The sequence below is a fragment of the Pholis gunnellus genome (genome assembly GCF_910591455.1).
Source record: "Pholis gunnellus genome assembly, chromosome: 14".
Taxonomy (NCBI): Eukaryota; Metazoa; Chordata; class Actinopteri; order Perciformes; family Pholidae; genus Pholis; species Pholis gunnellus.
The window spans coordinates 14955267-14976898 of record NC_136541.1 but is presented as its reverse complement, the minus strand read 5'-3'; the positions used below and the strand labels follow the sequence as shown (position 1 = coordinate 14976898).

At 42.7% G+C, this 21632-nt stretch overlaps 2 protein-coding genes across 3 annotated transcripts in view; one reads left to right on the top strand and one right to left on the bottom strand.

Annotated features, from left to right (window-relative positions):
* Window positions 1-1897: 1897 nt before the first annotated feature.
* On the bottom strand, window positions 1898-3089 carry LOC306706173 (cerebellin-1-like). Its single transcript, XM_079173119.1, has 3 exons — window positions 2736-3089; window positions 2487-2609; window positions 1898-2363 (listed from the first exon to the last, which is right to left on the bottom strand). Exons 1-3 carry the CDS (start codon window positions 2986-2988, stop codon window positions 2086-2088), a joined length of 654 nt encoding a protein of 217 aa, XP_079029245.1. The 5' UTR covers window positions 2989-3089; the 3' UTR covers window positions 1898-2085.
* A 5624-nt stretch (window positions 3090-8713) lies between these two features.
* Window positions 8714-21632, top strand: part of kcnab1b (potassium voltage-gated channel subfamily A regulatory beta subunit 1b) — a 35989-nt gene continuing 23070 nt past the window's right edge. The window contains exons 1-2 of one of the 2 annotated variants that reach the window (XM_079173115.1): window positions 8714-9026; window positions 18477-19021. In XM_079173115.1, coding sequence (XP_079029241.1) covers window positions 18807-19021 — 215 coding nt within the window. In that variant the 5' untranslated portion in view covers window positions 8714-9026; window positions 18477-18806. Of the gene's footprint in view, window positions 9027-17581; window positions 17689-18476; window positions 19022-21632 lie in introns of those variants that run through there. The other variant, XM_079173116.1, reaches the window with a different exon arrangement.

Genomic DNA, 21632 nt, shown 5'->3' with positions numbered 1-21632 from the left:
ATATACCACATGAAGAAGGAAATACCCTTGAATTTACCAGAACACCAAAGGCTGTTTCCTCCTGCTGATCGGCCAGACCAAACGAACTCTTATCAAGAATATGATACTGTAACTAAGTTTCTGGACAAAGGAATCTTTGATTGTTGTTTTATCACCTTTGGTCAACAGAACCATAAATCTGTACATATAGTCTTCTTTTTTCTCCACTTTAAAGATAAGGCTGTCTGGATATTTCTACAGTGGCGGGCCATGCATTTTATACCTGGGCCTTCACTGCTGTCCTGCAGCTGAAACACAGCTACGGTTATTATTTGTTTCGTGTAAAAATGAAGCTCAACACCTATAAATACACTAACTGTAGAGTGCAGATATATGAAGACACCGAGAGTGCGTCTCCTCTCTTCTCTGACTGCAGCTAGGACTGCTGCGCGAGGCTGCTGTGAGAGTACCCGCCTGCGAGTGCTGTGGGGCGGCTCACGGCAGCACCTGCTGCTCATTCACGACAGTGCAGAACGTACGTGCTTTCACGTCAGAGTCAAAACACCAGAAAAGTCACCAACAACACCAGAAAAAGTCACTAGATTTGTCACTAGTAGCTTTTGACAAAAAAAGTTGCCATGAGGGTTTGGAAAGTCACCAGATTTAGCGAGAAAGTCGCCAAGTTGGCAACACAGGCACCGGCTAAATATGTCCCCAGCGCAACATTGGACTTAACAATAGTTCCTATCACATATAAAACCAAACAAAAATCCATCTTCATAAAAACAAGTTGTACAAATAATATATAAACAAGCATATTAAAGCTACTGCAGATGTAAAAACAAAAGCAGTTAACACACCAAAGCTGTTGTTCACTTAAAGACAAAGTCCATCCTCCTTTCTTTGTTAACAAAGAGTTTAATCTCACGGTTGCTCAGTACATTCATGCGTTTTAGTTCCAGTAAGAAGTCCTTCTCGATTCATGGACGCCAGTGAAGACAGTCAGGCCTCCACCGTTGTATTTCTTGAATACGTTTTAATGCGTTTGAGGGCTGAAAATGTCCGCTCGACAGAGGCAGCAGATATTGGGATTGTCACCGCCCAACATGTCACGCTAGCCCACTGACCAATCACGTATGGGCCAGCTAGCAGGCTCTGGCACGTCAAAGAATACGCCCAACATGTCAAACTAAAGATCTGATTGGTTGAACACTATGACAATCAACAATATCGTCCCCATTCACTTAAACTGCACAGGGATTCACTTGTGAGTCTGCAGGCCTGGGCCTCTCTTCTTACCTAGAGACACAGAGGTGAAATCTGATTGGATAAAAGCTCTACTTAAAACAAGCTGCACTGGAAGCAGAGCAACTGAGGAAGACAGTAGCTGTGCAATGAGAAAATAAGCTAATGGGAAAATAAATTATAATACATGTAGTGTATTTATGAAAAATTATTAAATTATGAAATAGCCATAACTTTGTGATTCTGTCTAGGCCAGCAGAGAAGGCCTTGCTGGCCCTGACGGCCCACCACTGCATTTCTATATACAACAATTTAAATATACAAGGCTGGATTTAACCACATAAAAGGTCAAGTGAGGTCATGTGTTCACGCATACCCTGCACCTCTTTGTCTTGTGCACTTTCTTTTAGAGGTTCAATCCAAAGACTTATATCCATCTCATGTCTGTCCCTTAAAGCAATAGCTCAGTAGTAAACTTATTTGCCTGCTTGCTGAGCGTTAGTTGGAGAGATCAATTCCATCCAATGCGCCTGTCCGCTACATATAAAGCTATAGCCATGCACTAGGTTACCTTAGCTTAGCTTAGCACAAAGACAGGAAACAGGAAGGAAATGGCAGTGTGCATATTTGTTCTACGGTAAATGATGACAGCATTTTTATTTTCAGACTTGAGTCACTTTATTAATAAAAACACTGTATAATGGCAAACATAATATCAACACATATACAGTTCTCAATGTACACACTTATCACAGGGATTGCTTTATCATCAACACTTTTCTGGGATTGTAAGAGTTCAAATGAAAGGGAAAGTTAAGCTTACATCAGGTTAGATAGCCAACCACTAAACTCCCTTTTAACTTACAGAGGGAATAACAAATGACCAATGAAGGTGTTGTACATTTTGCCATAAATCCAGGTGTTTTGTATGAGACTAATGTACACCTGTTCTCCCACTTCAAGCTGTAGAGTCATGCCATTGGTTGCTGTCTCAAAGCGTTTTCCATCTGCTGCATGGTTGAAAGCAACAACCATCCGCTCTCCGTTCTTCATCAGAGCCAGCTCCAATGGTCTGGATGAGTGATTACAGCCAGAGAAGCTGAAGTAATAAACTCCTTTGACTGGAGCAGTGAAAATACCTGGGGATGATCAACAGAGGGTTACACCTGTTGTCGTTTGCATTTAATCCAGAGTCAACGGCAGTATTTATTCACCAAATGAACATGTATGTCTATGAATACAAGTTGTAATGGAATGTTTACCTGTTGCAGGGTTGTATGCGCCTGTGTTTGAAAAGACGTTCTTGTAGGTCAGTGTGATGTCAACGTTATAAGGTCCGATAGTTACAGAATCGCCCATAGATGCTCCAAACGCCACCCGTTTACCTTGAGATGGTAGATGAAGTCATTATAATTTATAAGTTTATTTTGTTTGAAGACAACTAAACCTGAAACAACCTGTAAACAATAAATGATACATACAGTAAACAAAGTCAGGATAAATGTTCTTACCTTGGACCTCTCTCTTCAGATCCTCTACTTGTTTCTCAGTGTTTTTCAGTTTGGACTCTAGTTCCCTTAAGATGACAACAAGTTGGCAGTCGTTGTTCTGGTTCCTAGTCATATCACATGAACAAATACCAGATGGCTCGATGTTTGGACTCTCTGTGCTGTCGCTCTCTCCTGCTCGGGGATCCAGTCGCTGCACCTCAGCTACACTAAGGTAGAAGAGGGATAAAGTCAACACAGCCACGAAGGTCTTCATCTTTAACTTGCTTCTGCTCGTCTTGATCAGCTCTAACCACCATGCTTTATATACCACATGAAGAAGGAAATACCCTTGAATTTACATGAACACCAAAGGCTGTTTTCTCCTGCTGATCGGCCAAACAACCTCCTATCAAGAATAAGATACTGTAACTAAGTTCCTGGCCAAAGGTATCTTTGATTGTTGTTTTACCACCTTTATAATGGGGTGACTGTGCTAAGTGGAGAGCAGGAACGTCCTTCAATCAGAGGATCGGCGGTTCGATCCCAGGCTCCGGCTCTGCTGGTCGCATGTCGATGTGTCCTTGAGCAAGACACTTGACCTCGAAATTGCTCCCATAGCTGTGCCTACGGTATGATAGAATCTGAATTGTAAGTCGCTTTGGATACAAGCATCTGCTAAATGATTGTAATGTAATAATAATAATAACTTTATTTATACAACACCTTTAACAAAAGTCAAAAAATGACTAAGAAATAAATTTAATTAAATAATAATAAAAAAAAATATATATATAATACATGCATACTTACACACATATATACATATACATATATATGTGTACACACATACATACATACTGTACATACATACATATACACATATACAGTTGCACTCAAAATGCTTCAACCCCCCCACCGCAAATCTACAAACCCCCGCCGCTCCCAATAAACAACCAAAACAAGGACAACACAAATAGCTCAACACAACCTTTGGTCAACAGAACCATGTATTTGTACGTATAGTCTTCTTTTTTCTTCACCTTAAAGATAAGGCTGTCTGGATATTTCAACATTTTTGTTATTGTCAGCAATTCCCATGAAGACACTTACATCAGCGATTAATTCATGCTATTGACAACTATTTTGCAAACAAAGCCTGATTTAATGTATTCCTCTGTGTGTAATAGACCTCCATCATTGTCCAAAAACTGTAAACACACATTGAGCCACACTGTTGCACTGATTGACTATGTTACAATGAATTCAGTTATTACAGTTTATTTTTGAGTCAATCCCGATGTCAAGCCTACGAGCATCTATGGAGATCAATTATCAACAGGTTGTATCACCTTTGTTTGATTTGTACTGAATCAGAAATGTGTTTTTTTTACAGGGAGTAAAGTGATGTAACTACTTGTGCTATTTCAGGATATTGGCCATTAGACAGGGCCAAGCTAACTGTTTCCCCTTGTTTTCTAGTCTTCAAGCTATTCACTTCTGGACTTAACACACAAGCTTGTCGCCCAACTAAGAAGGCAAATAAGTGTTTTTCTTAAAATGTCAAACTAATTATTCAAGAGTAAATGAGTGAAAAAGCAAACTGGGGATTTGCATTTGAATTCTTCATCAGTCTCAGCCCCATTGGTCTGGATGATGTGTTATGGCCAGAGAAGCTGAAGCAATAGACTCCTTTGAGGTGGAGCGGTGAAAATACCAGGAGGTGATCAACAGAGGGTTACACCTGTTGTGCTTTCCAATTCATCCGGAGTCAAAGATAGTATTTATTCACCAAGTGAACCCATAATACACATTATTATGGTAAGTTTACCTGTTTCAGGGTTATATGCGCCTGTGTTTGAGTAGACGTTCTTGTAGGTCAGTGTGATCGCAACATTAAAAGGTCCAATATTTCCAACATTGCCGATAGATGCTCCAAACGCCACCCGTTTACCTTGAGAGGTCACATGTTATTAATCAATTACTTCTGTTTATCTTGATCAGCTCTCCTGACTATGCTTTCGTGTACCAGAAAAACATGTTTTCACTGAACTTTGGCATTTATCTTTTATCACTTCAATGGTGGCACTTTATGGCAGCCCTAAGATAAGGTAGAACAGATAAAAAGAAGATACATAACAATATAAGAGGATTAAAGAAAGATACGACAGTAAATGATTCAGGGAGGTATGTGCTTCAAACAAACAGTAAAATGGACGTATGATGATCTTTGAGACTAAGAGAAGGCATTTGCACGTGATTGACCACAGTGGCTTCCACTTTGAGGGCCTGATTTTTCCAGCAGCGTTGCCTCGCTGCCTGCAGTAGTCAGATTGTGAACGTGTGAGTGAGTCATATGGTCTTGGAGGGAACAGTGAAGAAAAGACCTCACATATCCAGGGACTGAAATAGACTAAATGCTCTGCGTGTGCCTCTCACACTGAGTGGGAGGACACAGCAGACACACAGAGGTGCTCTCACATTCATCCAACCGCTCATGTTCATTTTCAGCCCATTTACCTGCACACTTAGGCCTGTGAATGAGTGATGTGTGTGCTGTGCGTATAGGCATCGACTTCTATCCTCATAATTCTTTCTAAAAAGGCTGTGTGTTTCGGCCTAAAATGCAGATGGGAAACTGAATGTTTCCTTGCATACTGCTGCTGTATCGTCTATCCACAAGAGGGCAGGCAGGTACAAATGAGAACGAGAAAATATGGGATGGAATCTGTACCAATATGCAAACATAATGGTGATTTCATAATCACTTCAGGATTGTTTTAAATTGTAGATCTAAAGTGATGACATGCATACCACAATAAATTAACCTCCTCAATTTAAAATCATACAGGTAAGCTCAATGCATGTTTTTGATTGTTATGTTATATGACTGTGATGAAAACAGGTTGACCTATTTGTAGGCTGGTTGCAAGGTTATTTGTTTTCAGTCAAATGTAAGTGTTTGGAGGCAGGACTTAAAAAAACAGTAGCATTCGTCAGGATACATGTATTGCTAATATTTAAATAAAAGAATAAAATAAATTCTTTCCATCATCAATGCGGTTAAAACACATACATAACACTATTCCTCCTACTCAGTACTTTAACGATCAGCAAATGATAAAATGTTATACCCGTCAGGCCCAACCAAGGATCTGACTCAGCTATCACTATCAGACTATCACTTCTTAATCAGTTGTTTGAAATGCTGACAAGACAAAGTACATGATATTCTCCTCTAGTGTTTCAGACTATCCGGCCATTAAACCAAATGGTACCCATATCACTCTTGCTGAGCCATACTTAGGAATTTGGCTCGATAGCAGGTCCATCATTCAAGATTCAAACTTAAGTTTATAGTAAAAAATGTAAACTCAAACTGGGCTTTCTGTATGGAAAGAGTCCGGCCTTGTGTTGGTTTTGTAAGATGGATGTGTGGCTGTCTGATTAGGAATGGTTTAGAAAAAAGGTTTTCCGCAACACTTAAGTATTGAATTATATGAATTACCAGTTGATGACAACACTGTGTTGAAACATGAAATAAACTTGAAATAAAAGGGGGTTGAACTGCGATCTCTTGCTTCAGATGCTTCAACTGTTTTTCTGTGTTTGTCATTCTGGCCTGCAGGTCTCTCTCTCTCTCTGGTCACAGGGCAACGGTTGAACAACACTGACAGCATCGATCACAGGCAGGTAGATGAGGCATGAACCCAACGCAACCACTGATCTCTTCATCCCCAAATGCCCTTGCAATTAGCAGAAAATTAAAACTTGTTTCTCCAGGTTTTAGTTTTTTTTTTTTTATTTTATGATCCCTTACAAAAACAATGTGAAGAGGATATCATTTTAACCCATTTACTCGTGGTATCTTATGAAAGCATCAAGACAAGATTGAGCAAAATAAAACATAAAGCAAAAACAATAAGCAAAATGATACAGGGACACAAGGATATAACACAAAGGTTGAACAGTTACAATCGGCGTCTTTGAGAGCAAGTGATGGCATTTGCATGTGATTGACCACAGTGGCTTCCACCTTGAGGGTCCTTTTCTAGCAGCGTTGCCTCGCTGCCTGCAGGAGTCAGATTGTGAACGTGTGAGTGAGTCATGACTCTATGGTCTTGGAAGGAACAGTGAATAAAAGACCTCGCATATCCAGGCACTGAAATAGACTTAATGCTCTTTGTCTGCCTCTCACACTGAGTGGGAGGACACGGCAGACACACAGAGGTGCTCTCAGCTCCCCCGCATTCAGTAACATTCAGCAACATTCAGCAACAGCTTACCTTCATTTGCAGCCTATAAACTCGTAGCCCTGTGAATGAGTGTGTGTGTGTGTGTGTTTGTGCACACATGCATCCACTTCCATTTTCATGATTGTTTCTGCACCGCGGTTCATTGTGTTTCTGGATGAGCCAAGTACAAAATGTACAAATGTAACTCACTCTTCAGACTTGATACTCTCTGAGAGAGTGTGATGGATATTTCCTTGGATCCGGCTGCTGTATCCTCTCTGTTCACAAGGGGGCAGGCGGGTACAACTGACAATGAGAGAAGAGGACACTCGTATGTAACATCATATGTAAGATGTACTATATGTACATGTTCTTTATATATACTAATATATTTACATTTCACTGTAAATGACGTCTACCACTCCCTCACCCTTAAATCATGCATACAAATGATAAAAACCGGACATGTATTCACAGTACAAATAAAAGTTATCCAATTAAGCAATGTTGGGTTAATAAAATAAGTGCGTGCTGTTGAGGTTTTACTGTTTAAAATTACTGCAGTAAAACCTGGTCTTAAAAAGTGTTTGCAAAGCTATTTAAAATACATTATTATTTATATTAAAGATATAACTTTAAGCGAGGAGCACAAAGACCTCCGAGAATATTAATACATATGGTTACATGAAAACACCAGCATAACATAAGTGACATCAATGAGTCACATGATCGATCAATAAGAGGTCTGCTTAGCAGATAAAGTAGAGAAAGCCGTGGTGTTATCCCACTAAAAGGCCCAAACCTGCAGATCTATGAAGCCTTTTTTGGACATTAAAGATAAAAGAAACAGAAATGTTACCTGTGACATAAAGAAGACGTGGTATAACAACAAATGTGTCAACTGATCAAGTAATGTCATTACTCAGCGATATCTATCCAAAGTTGCTAACATTAGTCACCATGAGTTACTGGTCGTACCAGACCAAATAAACCTGTAGCAGCAAAACTCTTGAGCGTATTGAACTTTTGACAACTTGTATTTGAACTATTGAGCATTGATAAGGAAGGAATGTGTCATTTCTTCATTCAAAAGTGACCCAGTCTCATTTTAATCTCTAAAATACATTGAAAAGTACATATACAAGTAATTGAATACTGGGGATATTTACAACTCCCAACAAGATGGCTATACATTATTTCCATGAAGGACCCTGGTATATTCACAAAGAACATCTTGTTCACATACTTGGTTGCCTTTCTGTTCGTGTCATCATGTAATCATTTGCTTTGAGGAAAAGTAGACTAGATGGACCAGTGTTGCTCTCAGCTGCAACTTGATTTGGCTGTAGGCCACATACAACAGATATATCAAGAACACTCTTCTGACAAGTACAAGTTGACAGAAATATCCCCCTGGCTTTGTCCGGCTTGCCTAACAGACGAGCAGGCTTCTCTCGCCGGAGCCACCGGGGGCAAAAACAAAAGCTGCCTTTGGCTTTTAATCTGTCAATCATCTAAGAATAAAGTTGACATCACAGGTATGGCACACAGAGATGTTTCTGCCCTCTCAGCTATCTTATTGGAAACTATTAGTATATCAATTGTATTTGTGTGCGTCTGTTTGTCTTTGCTTTGTGTGTACTTTGTTATACATCTGTGGAAATTGTGGCGGGGTATTACTCCTTTGTGGTCCCACGTGTCCAGCATTGCGTTGTACTTGCATATGGAGATGTTTTTAGGCCACATTCTCTCCACAGGATGACTAAATATATTGAAAAGGATTTGCTAACTAAAGAAAGTGTCCCATCAGCCCTGTGGGAGACAAGGTTTATCCAAACATGTATCTCAGGGCAGCCTGCAGTGAGATCCCCGTGAGAGGGGGGCCGAGGCTGGATCGCTGCCCCAGTTCCATCCAGCAGAGGCAGGTGGCAGGAACCAGGGTGCACTCCTCAAGCCCCATCAGCTGCCGTACAGAAAGCTTGGAAGCCAGCAGACCTCGAGAGCAGCAGGGTTTGAAAGAGCTTCTCCATGTGCATTTTGTTCAAGCATCCGTCCAACCTAGAGCCGGCATGGTGTACAGGTAGGATATTCATGCTCTGAAGAAGGGTGCACGCATTGGTACATTCAGACAAATTAAATGAATGCCGACCATGCTGCTTTATCTGATATTAGTGTTAGAGAGCTTGTAGAAGGAGATGTACAACATGCATGTTTTACATTGCTTACATTTTGCATCATTTCTGCTTATTCTGCTGAATGAACAGCAACTTTTTTTTAATCTGTTCAAAGGTAAATGTAAAGTTAGTTTAAGACCAAATAAGGGGGAAACAGCAGCCTGTCCACATTAAATTCACTCTGATTTGTGTCATTAATAAACCACTGGAAGTATGGATTAAAGTTGAACTGTTCTCAGCGGGGTCCCTGTTCTGTTAACTACCTAATGCTTTCATCATCTCCTGATAAGGAAGAGTCCTTCCTAGCACAGCGAGACCCCGGCACTAATTCCCATCCGCAATTAGACTTGACGTTTAAGGCACACGAGGCCACCATGCGACATGCTGCTGTGTCTTCAGTGGCCACGGCAGGTTTCAGGGCTGTGGAAAGACTGAGGATTTGAATAAGTAATGAAGTATAGTATATGGCTTATGTTTGAGTTGATTGTCATAGCAAAGCAGAAAGAAAGTGAGCTTCCAGCAGTGATGATCCGATGTACAGTCAATGTGTGGCTGGTGTATTAAATTAGACCAAGTACTTTTTTCTCTTCCTGGGTTTACACTCACAGTGTTGTATATGATATCAAATCCATTACGTCATAGCAAATATGATGTTGGGTGAGTAATGAATAAAGAACTGAAATGTAAGACTGTGACAAGCAATTAGAACCTAGTGTACCGTAGCCTATCTTGGATACCTTGGTTGTACATCAAGCATGAAATTAACAGACTTGTCTAAAGAATATGTTGACATTTCAGAAAATAAACTTATTTGCTTTATTGCCAAAAATTAGATGAGAGGATCCATTTTCATGCTGTAGGCTAAATATGAAGTTAGTTTAGCGTAAAGAATAGAAGCCAGGGGATTGGGGAAACAGCCTGTAACCTCTGTCCAAATTTACTGAAATACATTTGCTGCCAGCACGCCTATTTTTCGCTTGTCATACTTCTTTTGTTTCATCTAAAAACCAAAGTTTTCAAACCACAAGCTGTGACCATGAAGTATCTTGGTTGGGTACTTTCTTGCTGGACCTTCCTGATTTTTGTTTAGGTTCAGGCAGGAGTGAGATTAGTTCACTTTAGGGTAAAACCGCATAGCATAATAATAAGCCACGTGTTTCTTTGCCTTGCATAGAGAGTTTGTATTTTCAGAGGAATCGGCCTTTGAAACAATGGCTGTGTGTTTTTACGGATGATGGGCTTCTGTTCCAATTGGACATTTTTCAGACCATTGGGGTTTCAGGATTATTGGGCCATCTGAACAATCGCATGGCACCAGCTGTTTCCTCCTGTCCTAGTCTTTGAGCTAAAGCCAAATAAGCCGGCTGCCAGCTGTAGCTTCATACAGTGGTATCAAGTTTATGATTTAACTCTTAACAAGAGAGCTACATTTAGGGATGTGATGGTTAAGCAGGCGGCTAGCAGCTAATGGTGCAAATAATAGCGAGAGTGCTGACAGAGTTCACAGTGTTTACCTACATAGGGACCAGAGGTGGGGCTACTTATGTACTGTCTGCCTTATCATCTGTAACCACTGTATTTGGTCAGTGCAGAAAAGCAGCCTCGAGCTAGCCAGTGGGGCACATGCACTAACATGCACTAAAAGGCAGGAAGGGCCTGCCGGCTATGTAACGAAGAACGGAGAAACTTGGATTGCAACACACACACACACACACAGGGAGAGCAACTTCACTCTCCGCGCAGGTAGACATAACTTTACTCCACTAAGGTTGTATCTTTACATTGTAAATAGTTGTTTGCTGCTAGCGTTATGCACATGCTCTGAATATCTACGTAGAGAAAGGGATGAGTTGTGGTTTTGGCCAGAAGCTGTGACTCATTGTTTACATTTGCTACCTTCTGACAGAGCCTAACATTAGCTCCCTGGTTCCAGCCTGTATGCTTAGCTAAGCTAATGGCTAGTTTTAGCTTCAAATTAGCATACAGACATCTCATCTAACTCTTGGCAGGACATTTGAATAAGCGTTCCTAAAATGTCAAACCATTTCTTCAATGGTAACCCTTTTTTGATGATTACAAACTTGATTATAGCTTTGTATCTGCACATAACACTTTGCCACCTTTGTTGATATCGATGTCCAATTAGTGTTGCTGGTAAAGATGGTCGATTGAAGCAATACATTCCTCAGTGCGCGCCAAAAAGGGTTGACTTTCTTACTGAAGGTGGCCACGGCGGTCTATGGTGTTGTGGGAATATACAGCGTTTATCCATTGTATATTCTAATTCAATTGGAAAGGCAAAATTCATTTCTATGGAAGCATGCTGAGTAAGTTCAAAGTAAATAAAGTACAGAAGGCTTTCATCTTTTTTGCTTCCCATTGTGTGTTGTAGCGGTACAGTCTTTTCTTTTCTGCAGGTTTATCTATATTTGTAGGTTAATCCTATATGCCAAACGACCAGCAATACCAGACGTTACGTAATTTCTTTTTCATGACAGGAATTGGTGCATTTACTCTATACACAACTGATGCACATTAGGGGGCCTGTGATTGGATGGGGATCTCACCTGTGACGCGATCAGCACATGACCTTCTACTGCTGTTTTGTCAGATGTAGGATCTGTAAAAGTAATCTGTTGTCTGTATCCAGTGCCGTCATCTGACATGACAGCGACTTCGTTTACATGCACCAAATTTTTTTTTTGCCCATATTCCGAAAACGACAATATTCCTCATCAGCTGTTTACATGGCTAAGGACAAATGCACATTCCACTAATATTCCTGTTCACATGTAGCCGTGCATATTCCGATGAACGTAAAACAACCCCGTGCTGCATGTTAATCACCGGGGGCCAGTGAATCGCACGTCAACGCCATTCTTGGCTGTGTTTGACAGGGGTCGATGCCCTTACATGTCGTTTATTACGTCAAAATAAACGTGAAACGGCAGGAGCCGCTTGTGTCATTTTACTTCTTTGTGTCAAAATATGTTTTTTTCAAAACAGTCCAACGGTGGCGGACATGTTCGACCACGCGAACACAGCCTCGCTCTTTCATTCCTTCAACCAATTACTTGAAAAGGTCGGCGTTGCAATATTTGCACACATCCAAAAAACGGTTGACATCCAAGTCCTTCACAATGCTTAGTAGTGTGTGTGTGTGTGTATGTGTGTGTGTGTGTGTGTGTGTGTGTGTGTGTGTGTGTGTGTGTGTGTGTGTGTTTCTCCTTCTGAACAGGAGTAACCCTATAAAAAACCCTATTGGGGGGCATATTCTGAATGTGCTGTATACATGTCCAGAGAATGCTCCTAAAACCCGAATGGTATGGGCATACCACGCATGTCTTAGTCAGAAAATGTTCCATTCAGAATATGGCCTAACTGAGGATATCCAAACGGAATATGATGTTTACATGAACCACATCAAATTCAGATTATTGTCGTATTCAGAATAACAGCTGAATATGAGTGTGCGTGTCAACTTAGTCATTGATGCCCTATATGCCGCTCAAAAACACGACATACTAGTTCTCTTTGCTTGTATCGCAAACTAGCTATGTTTCCATCGGTAACAATATAATATAAATAAGTATAAAATATAAGTGACAAGGATACATTATACTGATATTCAGCCTAATTTATCTGGGCCACAGTTTACAGCCGAAGAAATGCAGCGGAGAGAGGCTGAGGCCACAGTTGCATTAGCCGTGCAAGAGGATAGGGCCTGTGGGGCGCTAGAAGCTATGCAGCAATGCATCCTGGTACATATAAGCACTGCCGGCATGGCAGGAGAACTCAGCTTTCTCGGTCAATATAGCACACACTAAGGAATTTTTACAAAAAATAGGTTTCCCCTTTAAACTGTGATTCCCCTGATGTATTTTATAAAGTGTGAAAACAATAATCTCCTTTGTCCATTTAGGATGAGCTGTTACCCCTTGGCCAGAGACACTACAGCAAATACATTAAAAAGGACTTTCTGATCTTGGGAAAGAGGGAAAAGTAATACTCCAGATACTACTGTATCTCTGAACTATCTCTTTAATTAAGTCACACACATTAAGGCTATACTGTGTGATCTTCTTTTGATAACGTAACGTAATATTTTTTCACTTCCATTCACTGAGCCTCTCCTGAAACAGTTAGGACTCCCCCTGGGACGAAACGTCTGTCCTTGGAAAATTTTGTCTGAATAACACCCGATACAGAAAAGCTAAACCTCCACAGTGAGCCTGTGAGCCACTGTACAGGTGCAGCATTTCATCAATACTGAATCTATGAACCACTGAGTGCCTCACCTCTTGACAATAAATACCTCGGCATCCACTTCCCTCTGTCATTCAATACATCCCCGCTGCGAGGCCCTATGCCTGCTGGGCAGACGCATAAGGTCACTGGGCTTCTGTAGGGGCTGTTACAATAAAGATGTCAGCGTTCATCAGTGTCATTAAAATGCAGTGGTTTCAAACTGAGATGAGATCGTGGCATGAGTTGATAATGATGCCGATGGTGATAATGGGAAATGTCATAGTGGTGGTGGTGGAAATGCTGATGATGATGGGTGATGATGAGGATGACATGATAATATAAGAAGGTGACAGAATTTATGCTTTTGGTGCTGTTGGTGAGGGACGGTGATGATGATGATGAGGGTAATGATGACCTTGCATTTTCTGTCTAATCCTTCACATACTTTCCATTCTCAGATTTAGAGTCAAGAAACCTTCATCAATATTTCATGCGTGTTTTCCCGGCCCCGGAGTGAAATTTGTAATAACTGTGACCATTATGTCCTCACAGAGTCGGTACCCTCCTATTAAAGCAGATTAAACTAGCAGTTCTTCTTCTGTGGTGTCGTACGCGCAGTGAATCACAATTACGTGCGCTGCCGTCTAATCTGCAGCGCAGGGCAAAGACTGTGGACTTGGAGTGTTAAATCGTGATTTAGAGAGGGACAGATGGAAGATGGGGGACGAGAGGAAGGAGGTAACAGACGGACAGAAGATGTGAGTGAAAAGGGGGGATGCCGATGAAAATACACAGAGAAAGAAGTGATGAAGCAGCGAGAGATTGGGACAGCTGCAGCAGTGACGTCACGGACAGCATGGAAAGGTTCTCCCCAACAGGAGGCTAGTGCAGATAAGGAAAATCTATTAGACATTAAATAGCCTTTTCAACATGAGGGTAAAATGTGCAACACAAGAATATTAACTAGCAGCCTGTTGAGAGAGATGCAATTGTGTGACATAGAGTTTGATGTTGCAGAGAGTGGCTATTGTAAAGAAAATCACTGATTAGATGGATGCAGCGTTTTGGAGTACTATCAAGTTGACAGATGTTCCACACTGTAGGAAACCCAGGGTTGGGTTGGAGGTATTTATAAGTCTCCTCAGTGCACAACACGGCTCATCTATTTCAGCATGTGTGTACTCGGCGGAGGTTTGTGTCTTAGCAACAGAGTTTCAGAACTTTAATATGGGTTCTTGGTGGAGTTATTAAAGCGTGGTTTGAGAGTGGTTTGCCTCGGGGTAACAGCGTTGTCGCCCGTTGGGGATTCCAGCCGAGAGTGTAACAATTCTAGTTGACGCTTTTGACTGAGACACTTTTAAATGGGATCGACAGGGAGGGAGCTGTAGCCTTCGAGGTGCTGGTAACATTAGAGAAATGATCGCAACTTTGTCCAACTGCACAGTTACCTCTCAAGAGCGCTGCTGAGCAACATGATCAGGCCAAATCAGGGTTTGCCCACAGGGCCGAGAGAGCGAGGAGATGCAGAAATGGCTGAAAGGTTGTGTGATTTAAAGGTGCCCTCCATGGATTGTACACATCAAGATCAGTTTACTCGTCAAAGGGAGAGCTTCTGGTCCTGTGAACTGTTACTTAGTTGTATAATGGCTTCTGTGGCTCTGGAGGGAGCTTTCCAAAGTCTCCAAAATAACCCTGATGATGTCAGATTGGGCTTTGAGACTTCAAATCCTTAACAGAAAACCTTTGTTATTCAAGACGTGAGTTTAATAGACATAAGCATTTAACAGGTAAATGGATTTTTGGATCTTGACCAACGGCAACCTCAGGTTCTGTCACGATTAGGCTTTGCCTCCTGTGTTTCTGTGTGTGTGGCTCCGTCCTGGTCTCCTCCCGGCTCCCTCCTGATTGCACTCATTCAACTCACCTGCCCAGTCCACCCAGCTGCCTTCAATCTACTCATCACCCAGCAGTATATCTACCCCGGTTCCTCAGCCACTCGCTGCCAGATCATTGTCGTTTCAACCCGCTCAGTATCCTGTTTGTTGTCGGACGCTCAGTGTGTTGCATTCTGAGTTCTGTTTCAGTTATTCTCACCGTGTCTTAGTCTGCCTGCAATTTGGTTCATCCTCCCGTTTCCCCAAGTCTGCCTGCCCTGCCTCGTCCTGCCTGGTTTTCCCCCTCGTCTTCTCGTGCTTGTTTCTCCTCGTTGTTCCCTGTCAAGTTTCCCTTTGTGTCCACCTTGCATTAAACCCTGTTGTTTCACTCGGCAATCCCTGGTCATGTCTGTGTTTGGGTCCACCACCACACCCAGTGACTAGTGAAGCCACTTCCGAAGTGTCTTAAAACGTGCATTCTCTCTACTCACCAGCAGGGGGCGACTCCTCTGGTTGCAAAGAGAAGTCTGATCGTATAGAAGTCTATAAGAAAATGACTCTACTTCTCACTTTAATTATTCCCTCAGTAAACATTGTAAACATGAGTTTATGGTCTCAATCGCTAGTTTCAAGTCTTCTTCAATAGAGCATGGTGTTCATTTAGCAAATTATGACACAATTTAGAGCCAAATAGACCATAAAGAGAAATATGCTTTAGGGCGGGGCTTACTACCATAGCCGTATACGCCATCTCGACGTCTTATATCCGCGTTCCATATATGGTAACCTCCATTCATTGGTTGCGGAAAAAACATGGCGACGGCCGTAATTCAAGATGGCGACGCCGAACTCACGGCTTCAAAAACGCAGTCCACAAACCAATGGGTGATGTCACGATGACTACGTCCACAAACAGTCTCTGATCTTGACCCATTAGGGGCACTAAATGTCAGGATATCTCAGCCTTCTTATTTTGTCAGTCCTTCAATTCTGTGGAAGTGCAAATCACTGGAATATCCCTTTAAGGAATATTTGTCTGCTATAATTATTGGGAGCTTGAAAAGACAAGTCATGATATAGTGTCAGATGTCGTGCATTGTTTGATCTCTGGAGGTCCCTGGTTTACAAACATTACATTGAAGTCTATAGCATTCAACAGTGCAAGCACTTGAAAATACATAACCTCAACTCAGATACATTACATTTCATCAATCAACATATAGCTTCTCAATATATACAGTATATATAAATCTCCCCCTTGCTGTCCCTGCCCAACTGATTTTCGCTGTTATCAAATGCAATCAACAAGGATATAAATAAAACTGAGCTAGCCTCGAGGTTCGTGGATGTCCAATGAACCATGACATCCTGCATTGTCACATTACTGCTCAGTGGGGAGGAAAGTATAAGACGCTGCGCTGCCTGAACACTGGTTTGTGTGTTATTTCAGTGTGCCACTTAACGTCTGCTCTGAGATGTCCGCGTCGCTCTCCCTGCGTTCGTCTTTGAGACTGTAATGAACTAAAGCCTGTAATTTCTCCCTGTAATGAACACAAATTACTTGTTATGCCTTTTGTACAGAGGGTCTTAGATTGGCAGTCAGTACTTAACGCATGATTGTAAATGTTACTGCATGTGTAGAGAGGGCATGCACCGAAATGGCAGGCAACAACAACAGGGTGTCGCGAGTAAAAATGCCTCTCAAGTCGTCACCAGCGAAGTGAAGCGTAGCTGTGACATTCACGTGTAGGTTCCTGCAATCAACCCATGATATGCCACTTCAACATTCGGCCTGAAGTAAAGGAACTCGCGCACAAACTCACGTCAACTCTGCTCCTGTGATTTCCATTCAGAATATACCTCTTCCTCTTCCTCTCTCTCTCTCTCTCTCTCTCTCTCTCTCTCTCTCTCTCTCTCTCTCTCTCTCTCTCTCTCTGTGAGTGTGTGGCGCCATAGTGAAAAAAAACACCGCAGTTCTTTCTTTCAGTCAGTCAGTCAGTAGCCCTCTACACAGTGTCTCTCCCTCATTCAGCGCATGGCTCTCTCTCTCTCCACACTCAGCACGCGCTGCAACTCGCCTCCTCACTGCATCTGTCCTCTTCTCCCTGAAGTGAGGTACCATGCATCCTGCTTTCTCCTCCTCCTCCTCCTCCTCCTCCTCCTCTCCGCTTGTCTGTTACCATTCCAGGGTCCCTTTATCAAACAGAGCGTTCTTGCTGCAAAGCCGGGGACCATAAAGACCTGTGTTACTCGCTCAGGGACTTTGGAGACGGGACAAGGCTGTTTGCCGGATCTGAGGACAGCTGCTGGTGCCGCTTTCTGTTGGGATGTGGATCTCTGCGGGGTCTCTCTGCTCGCTGTCTAACGACGCTTGATTCCTCTCAAAGTTGCGGGAGGGCACGCGTCAAGCAAGCATCTCTTCTCTGTTTCTCAGAGACAACTCACTGTGCGTAAGAACACTTGAATCAGAAATGATTTCATTGTGTGTGTGTCGTAAGTGGAAGCAAATGCAGAAGATTTGCGAGTAGTAATTTTTCTGTGAAAGCATGACCTTGTTTTTAAGATGTGTGACAGGAGTTAGAAGGGTGTCTGTGATCATGCGTGTTTTTGTGCAGATGTGTACAGTGTCGAGAGCGCAGTGTGGCGGTCCGGCGTTACTCTCCTGACTTTAGGTGTTTGACCGAAAGGCTTAGTCGCGCACGGTTGGAGGGCGAGAAACACTCCCCAGACACCCAGAACTCCTGGCCGCCCGACAAATCCTCCCAGACAGCCTAAAAGAGAAGCGCATTAAAAGAGGAAGGAGAGGCAGACTTTGTGAACAGAAATGAACTAGAAACCAAATTTGAGTTGCGGAACGGAAAAGTGCAGTTTAGCTAGGAGGAGGTAAGGAAGATAAAACGAGGACAGAGAGGAAAAATGAGATAGAAAGGCAAGAAAGAACTAGGGCAGAATTGCTCTCATTCTTCTTTTTTTCCACGTCAAAGCAGATTAGAGGTATGAGCAGAAGACACTAAAGAGGAGAAAACAGCACAGGAAAAGAGAATACAGAGAGGTTTCACAGCTTTTTCCTCTTCTTTCATGGTTTAGCAGAGCCCTTTCCTCGTCTCCTCACACCTTTTACCCTCACCCCTCTAACCCTTTGCTCTCAAGTGCCCGTCTCCATCAGGTGACTCATTCAGTGCCTCTTCTCCTTCATCCCTCTCCCTCCATCTCCATCCTCTCTCATATATTCAGGTGGAGTCAGACCGGCACAGGATCCCTCACACACTGACCAGGACTGCACTGCCGCTATGTCCAATTTTGACCTAACATCCGCTTGAGATTCCTCTCCTAAAGGAAACTGAACAATCTCATGCGCCCATCACTCCTGCCTGTGATTTCCATATGAGATTCAGCAGCACCAGGCAGAACTGGCCTGGACCACTGACTTTCAACTTCACATAAGAACAACGAGGACTAAATCTAAGTTCCACGGACAGAAAAAAAGAGACTGTTTGGTACTTTAGGGACACATACAAAGCCTTGTTTGTCTCGGAGCAGCTCTAGGGGCCTTTGCCAACAGCCATGCAGGTGTCCTTTGCATGTACGGACCACGGGCTGAAGGCCCCGCGCAACGGCGAGCACAGCAAGCAGAACGCCACCAGCCCCAACACGGCCAGCCAGGCCCGCGCCCGCTTCCGCACCGTGGCCCTGATAGCTCGCACCCTGGGCTCCTTCACCCACCGGTACCACCACAACCTCAAGGAGTCCACCGCCAAGCTCACCGGCATGAAGTATCGGTACGTAGACTGACGGTGGAGATTGTGTGACAAAGAAGAGTGAGGAAGTGTGTACCTAGTTTTAGTTGGTTTAGTTTTTTATTCGCCTGCCCAGCGCGAAAGGAAGAAATGTGAATATGAATGACAGCACAATAATATTATGCTAGAAATGGTAGAAAAACAAGATGCCTAAAGTGAGAGGAGAAACTAGATACATTAAAAGAGCCCTGATGGAGACAATGAAGATATATGAGCAGTGCAGGTGATGAGTGGGATGGTGTGTGTTTGTGTCAAGATAAAATAATTTTTTCCGAGATGCAGATTTATTGGCAACTCTTTATGTTTAAACCACATTTAACAGGGCTACAGCAAACTAGGATCTGGGACCGTAAAGGTTGTTTGGAGTTTTATTGAATTGCTTTTAAGTGTATTTTGAAGAGAGACGACATATTTTGGTGTGGTAATGACAGATTTGTTCAAGCACACAAAAAAGTTTTATTAAAATCTGTTTTTTTTAGAAGGGCATATTCCACAAATCACACCTCGTACTGCATGTAGATAATACCCAGGAAACAAATATTATTCCATCACAGGAAAGCAGCAACGAAAACGAAGAAAAGACCTGTCACAAAGATATTACCATACTTATATTATGAAAACCAGATATGAACCATCTGATTATCAAAAACAAACAATGAAATATGCAACTGGCTTTATGATGAAGTGCATTCTTTGCATCTACAGCACATCAGCTCATCTTGGAAGGTCTCTCACGAGCTAATTCAATAGAAGTAGAAGACACCGACCGTGCTGCGTATAACCAGTCGTGACCATACAGTAGGCTACATGTGGGAAAGCGTCACAGTAAAGCCGTGCAGAGCTCCACCAGTACAGCTCTCCATGTGTGTGTCTGTGTGTGTGTGTGTGTGTGAGTAGTAACACAAGTAAACAATGCTCTCTTATCTCAGTGAGTGCGCTCTTAACCCAGAACCCTGGGAGCGAAATGGTAGCTTTCGGTTCCCACTGGAAAAAGTGACATCCTCGCTTAACGGTGTCAAGAGAGACGCGCAGAGAGAGACCGAGAGGGGAGGAAAGAGGGGCTGATGGGAAGGGATCGAGTTAGAGAGAAGAGATGGAGGACAGACAGAACAAACAAAAAAAGGCAGAATGACAGAGTGAATGAAAGAGAAAAATTGGGGCACGCGGGTCAGTTCACAGAAAAGAGGCAATTAGCAGAATTGCGGCAGATTGGATGCGGAGCAGCTCAATGTGTAAGTGTCTGCTTGTCACACAATCTCTTCTCGTTTCCATAACAACATTGAAATGGCCAACTTCAATCTGTTCCCCATAGCACCAAACAAGCTGGGTGACTCTATTGTGCGAACTAGTTTTTTTTCTATTAACCAAGAAGATTCATTTTGAAATTGTACTGTGTGTTTTTAACTCAATCATTTTAAACCTTTTCTTTGTATTTATTTAAAGTCACAGAAGCAACCCACAAAGAAACCACATCTTCTCCATGCTTGTTTCACTGTTACTTCTATTTTCCTTAAAAATGTTGCAGTACCCACGCAGGACTGGCCTTTAAAATGTGTTTGTTTGTGTTTGTGACATGAGGGTTTGCTCGTTCTTGTAGCTCCCTCTGAAAACAGGTGGAGGATGTGAGCTGTAGAGCTTCCTTTAAGCCCTCACCATATTCCCTATTTTCACCACAGAGAAGCCAATGTTGGATGAAATATCTCGTGTGTCACATTCCCTCTCTGCTTCCTGTTTTGTCTGATAATTTCTCTGCCTCGCTCCTCCAGTGCTGTATCTCTGTCTCTTCCAAGCCACTGACTCATAGCTGGTTGAAGTTGATGCTTCTATTGTTTTCGGTCGCCATCTCTTTGTCTCGAGGTGAAGCCCGAGTCTGCAACTAAATCTGTGTTGCACAAACTCTTTGAAGTTTTTCTCTGCGTGATAACGAAGTGTGTGCGCGCGTTTGTGGGCGTATGCATTTTGGCACATTGCGTTACACACGCATGAGTGCACGCATGTGCGGTAGACGTGTGCGGCGCTGGGGCTCCGCAACGAGAACATCTGAAGGCGTCGTCGAAGCAGGAGACGCAGTGTGCAGAGCGAGCGAGCATAAACTAATAATACCACCATCCGCAGCATTTCAGTTGTCATGGCGATATACAGTATATGTATATGTATAGTGTGGTTCTAATTGTTCTTTAGGGGAAACCTGTCGATGCAGTTGGACCTCTTTGTTGCTCTTGAAATACTTCGTACAAACCCACAAACAGGGATGCAAATCGGCCCAAAAACATGTGATGTAACAAACCGTGCCGTCGCTCCTGGGCTTCTCAAATTGTGCAGATTATTTCTGGTTCCCGGCAGGGAGCCCGGATTGAAGTTCACAACGGTCATTAGGCAGCAGAAGGCCTTCTGACAGTCCAGGAGGTTTAGGGAAGATTCCCCTTGGTTGGTTCGGAGCTGCGCTGCAGATGGGCATGCAGAAATCCCTTCTGTCAGTTGCTTCGGATGCAGGCTTATCAGTGGCCAGCAGAGAGACGGGCTCTCTCTGCTGTGTGTACATCTGTGTGTTGACAGTGGGAGTAATGCAGGAAGTGGGTTGTTGTTTTGTTGT